Source organism: Clupea harengus, chromosome 16, assembly GCF_900700415.2.
Source record: "Clupea harengus chromosome 16, Ch_v2.0.2, whole genome shotgun sequence".
Taxonomy (NCBI): Eukaryota; Metazoa; Chordata; class Actinopteri; order Clupeiformes; family Clupeidae; genus Clupea; species Clupea harengus.
In genome coordinates, this window is record NC_045167.1 from 24,432,365 (window position 1) to 24,437,364 (window position 5,000).

Here is a 5,000-nt window from a genome sequence, read left to right on the forward strand (position 1 = left end):
GGCGGTTAACAGTGTGTGTGTGTGTGTGTGTCCTGCAGGGAAGATTGTCATTGACGGCATTGACATCTGCAAGCTGCCCCTGCAGACGCTGAGGTCCAGACTCTCCATCATCCTCCAGGACCCCGTGCTCTTCAGCGGCTCCATCCGGTATGTGCAGACAGGGAGGAACACACGTCTCACACACACCACACACACACACACACACACACACACACACACACACACACACACATACACACACTGACATACACACACACAAACTGACATACACCCACACACACACACACACGTACACAAAAGACACACACTCCCACTCATACTCTTAAATCTGCTGTACTTTGAAGGCTGCATACAAACTTCCTCACATATACAGTGTATAGTAAATACATGAATGTGTTCATAGACACACACACCCACACACACACACACACACACACACACACACACACACACTCACACACACATTCACACACACACACACACTCAAACACACACACACACACACACACACACACACACACACACCACACACACACACACACACACACACACACACACACACACACACACACACACACCAAACACACACACACACCCACACACAAGTACTTGTGAACCACGCATGGATAGATGCATACAAGTATGACACGCATAAACAGTGAGTGCACAAAGCAACAGAGGATCCATGTTAACACAAGCAGACTGGGCCAAGTTTAAATAAACACTCACTTCCTCGTCACGCAGTGGAAAAATGGATAGCTGTCTTGGATTTATGCCTGATCAAAAATATTCCTCCCTGGTCCTCTTTATCTTCCCTGTCCTCCTCTCCTCCTCCCCTCTAGCCCTCTCCAGTGAGCTTAACTGCCTATCTAAATAAACAGGCCGTATAAATAAGAAACACCCCCAAATGACAGGAACAAATATGAGTCCGATCTGCTCCAGATTTGTGCCAGACCAGGGCCAGACCAGGGCCTGATGTGGGCCAGACCTGGCTCAGATTCGGCTGTATTTGGGTATGTTTACCCTGGCTTTCGCTGCCTAGATAATGTAACGTCAGGCTGATCAAATCACTGCTGTGTGTGTGTACAGCGAGACGGCGCTGACATGCGGGGCACCCCGGCCTGAGCGTTTACTGGGTAATTATAGATCCGTAAGTGGAGTGTTTGTTATAGAAGAGGACAGGGAGCATGTGCTGTTTGTTTAGAAAGACATTCTCAGGCCATAAGGAGCGAGAGAGAGGAGGAACAGAAAAAAAAAGAAAGAAGAAGAAGCAGCAGCAGCAGCAGCAGCAGCAGCAGCAGCGGCCCTCTGGGTAATGTGGCGGAGTCCAGGACAGCCCTGTTGCCGTGGTGATGTTTATGTGAACTAGGGAAGCGAGCAACAGGCCCGCGTCGTCTCCTCCTCGTCCTCCTCCTCCTCCTCTTCCTCCTCCCCGCGGTGGATCTGCTAATATGGCAGTTAACAGATCCACAGCTGGATGGTGGAAATCTAATCTCTATTCAGACTTAACATTTCACCCAGTGGTTTGGCGCCTTGAGCCCAGGTGTTGCCGGACGACATTATGTCATCTCTTATTTTGACGAATCCTAACCCTAGTCTTATTTATTACTTCAGCTCTTTTCATTCGTCTAAGCGATGGATGACAGCGTCACGTGGGGAATAAGACTGTCAAATTACAAGCGCTGGAAACTTACACAGCATAGACGGAGTGCTTCGACCACAGTCCAAATGTTTGAGCACAACACTTGAGATTTAATAAGGAACAGGGTGAAGCGTCTTTTAATCATTTGTGGTCTGAAGGATCCGGAGGAAGATGGCCGTAGTCCAGAGCGTCTGGCTTTGCCTGTTATGGTCGTCCTCCTGCATATCTGCGAGGCCTGTAGAGCGCTGAAGATGGAACCCATCACACTTCATCAACACACTTACAAACAAGGCTGACTTTCAGTCAGTTCTTTTATTGCACAAGCGATTCACTGTAACACGCACGTGATATATATGGAGGCGACACAGGACACTCCACCAGCACACTTCACCAGCACACTTCACCAACACACTCCCTCTGTAATACAGCAGGGCTGACTAGTGTGCTGTGCACTAGATGGCTGTCTGTAAACACATGATGTCACCCCTGTCTGTAAACATGTGATGTCACCCCTGCTGTCAGGTTGAACCTGGATCCAGAGTGCACCTGCACTGATGACAGGCTGTGGGAGGCGCTGGAGATCGCCCAGCTCAAGAACATGGTCAAAGCACTGCCAGGGGGACTAGGTACGTGTTTACTGACATCACTTCCTATTCACACACTGCTCCTGGTTTACTAACATCACTTCCTGTTCACACACTGCTCCTGGTTTACTAACATCACTTCCTGTTCACACACTGCTCCTGTATCATAATACTCACATGTCAAGATCATTTTCTTCAAGTCTCAATATTTGTTTATTTAGTAGCATTTTGTAAATACACACTTTATGTAATATGCTTTATTGTATGCAGTAAATGCCTTATTATGAGGACTGGTCTACTAGTACTTTAGTGTGCTAATTTGTCTTGTATGCTTACACATGTTGATGTGTGTCCATGCATAGGGTAGTAGATGAGCATGAGAGAGTTCTACTCCATGTTGATGTGTGTCCATGCATAGGGTAGTCTAATATGCTAGACTAATCTAGTATGCTAAAGCTGACTGTGTGTGGGTGTGTGTGTGTGTGTGTGTGTGTGTGTGTGTGTGTGTGTGTGTGTGTGTGTGTGTGTGTGTGTGTGTGTGTGTGTGTGTGTGTGTGCACTCTGTAGATGCCGTGGTGACGGAGGGAGGGGAGAACTTCAGCGTCGGCCAGCGGCAACTCTTCTGCCTGGCCAGAGCCTTCGTCCGCAAGAGCAGCATCCTCATCATGGACGAGGCAACCGCCTCCATTGACATGGCAACGGTAGGCTGTGCTCTCTCTTCTGGGTACCAACATCAGTGGATCTCTGCACAGGTGTACTGTATGTGGATCTCTACACAGGTGTACTGTATGTGGATCTCTGCACAGGTGTACTGTATGTGGATCTCTGCACAGGTGTACTGTATGTGGATCTCTGCACAGGTATACTGTATGTGGATCTCTGCACAGGTGTACTGTAGGTGGATCTCTGCACAGGTGTACTGTAGGTGGATCTCTGCACAGGTATACTGTATGTGGATCTCTGCACAGGTGTACTGTAGGTGGATCTCTGCACAGGTGTACTGTATGCCTCAGCGGAAGGCTGCTTCTCCTATCCTTGGGCCTTTATTCATCTGTAACTCTTTATTTGGGTGGTCCCCTGTCGCCCATCTACAGATGCTCAGATTATAAACACACTATCTGTTGAGGGTTAGGGAACTTGGATTTCAACAAACCATCTGTAGTGTCTCTGTGGGCGGACTAAGGGTGACCTAATCATCTAAAATCAGATGCTGAAAGAAGAAAAACTATCTAGAGAGTCCTGGCCATTTTATCCCCCTTGGGACAGGAAAAGACCAACACAGACGGCACCTTCACTCAATCAGATTTCAGCTGACTGGCGAGAGCTTGCGTGGGCAGTGCCAACATGAAGTACCAGCTGACTGGCGAGAGCTTGCGTGGGCAGTGCCCACATGTAGTACCAGCTGACTGGCGAGAGCTTGCGTGGGCAGTGCCAACATGAAGTACCAGCTGACTGGCGAGAGCTTGCGTGGGCAGTGCCCACATGTAGTACCAGCTGACTGGCGAGAGCTTGCGTGGGCAGTGCCAACATGAAGTACCAGCTGACTGGCGAGAGCTTGCGTGGGCAGTGCCCACATGTAGTACCAGCTGACTGGCGAGAGCTTGCGTGGGCAGTGCCCACATGTAGTACCAGCTGACTGGCGAGAGCTTGCGTGGGCAGTGCCCACATGTAGTACCAGCTGACTGGCGAGAGCTTGCGTGGGCAATGCCAACATGTAGTACCAGCTGTTCTCCACTGGGGCCTCATGAGGCAGTCAGGTGCCATCAGGACAGACCAAATTAGTAAATAAATAATAAAATGGTATTATTATTGTTGTTGTTTTGTTGATCCTCAAACTCATGTTAAAAATCCCCTCTTTTTCTACTCACTTAACAGGAAAATATCCTTCAGAAGGTGGTGATGACGGCGTTCGCTGACAGGACCGTGGTCACCATTGCAGTAAGTTGATATTTTTATCACCTCACCCAGAATCTGGTAAACCATACCCTCTCCCAAACACTATATCTGTAAACTAACTCAATCTGAAGCTTGTTACGCTTGTTAAGTTTTCAGATTTTCTTTTCTTTTCTGTACGTTTCCTTCCAGTGTCCTAGTTTCCAATTCCACTTTGCTTTACCATTCTTTGCCATTTTAACCAAACTAGTCGAAAAACTGCGTTGAAAGCCATCACCCATTCAGTCGGCCATTCTGTCTCTGATGGTTCTTTAGATGAAAGCAATCAACCATTCAGTCAGCCATTTTGTCTCTGATGGTTCTTTAGATGAAAGCACTAGCAGTCAGAAGGCTTGGTCTTTGCTCGCTTGCTTTCTGTCTTTCACGTTTATCTTCCCCTCTTCTTTGTTTCCTCTCCTCCTGTCTCACTGTCTTTCCCATCTGTCTATTTCCTGCACCTGTCTCTACCTCTGTCTACCTGTCTGTCTACCTGTCTGTCTACCTGTCTATCTCCCCTGCGGCGCAGCACCTGGTGGCCTCCATCCTGGAGGCTGAGCAGGTGCTGGTGTTCTCCTCTGGGCTCCTGGCGGAGTGTGAGAGCGCCGCCAACCTGCTGAAGCAGAAGGACTCAATCTTCAGTGAGCTAGTGAGGACTCACAAGTAGGGCTCCTGGTGGGTACTGTGTGTGTGTGTGTGTGTGTGTGTGTGTGTGTGTGTGTGTGTGTGTGTGTGTGTGTGTGTGTGCTGGCGCATCAGGACAGTCTCTTCAGTGAGCTAGTGAGGACTCACAAGTAGGGCTCCTGGTGGGTACTGTGTGTGTGTGTGTGTGTGTGTGTGTGTGT

At 48.7% G+C, this 5,000-nt stretch overlaps 1 protein-coding gene across 5 annotated transcripts in view; it reads left to right on the top strand.

Moving 5' to 3' along the window:
* Positions 1–5,000, top strand: part of abcc9 (ATP-binding cassette, sub-family C (CFTR/MRP), member 9) — a 71,631-nt gene that overhangs the window by 64,749 nt on the left and 1,882 nt on the right. For 3 of the 5 annotated variants that reach the window (XM_031582378.2, XM_031582379.2, XM_031582380.2), the window contains 4 exons: positions 39–147; positions 2,165–2,268; positions 2,794–2,927; positions 4,102–4,164. In XM_031582378.2, the coding sequence (XP_031438238.1) occupies positions 39–147; positions 2,165–2,268; positions 2,794–2,927; positions 4,102–4,164 (410 nt within the window). Of the gene's footprint in view, positions 1–38; positions 148–2,164; positions 2,269–2,793; positions 2,928–4,101; positions 4,165–4,684; positions 4,831–5,000 lie in introns of all 5 variants that reach the window. The other 2 variants (XM_031582375.2, XM_031582381.2) reach the window with 1 other exon arrangement.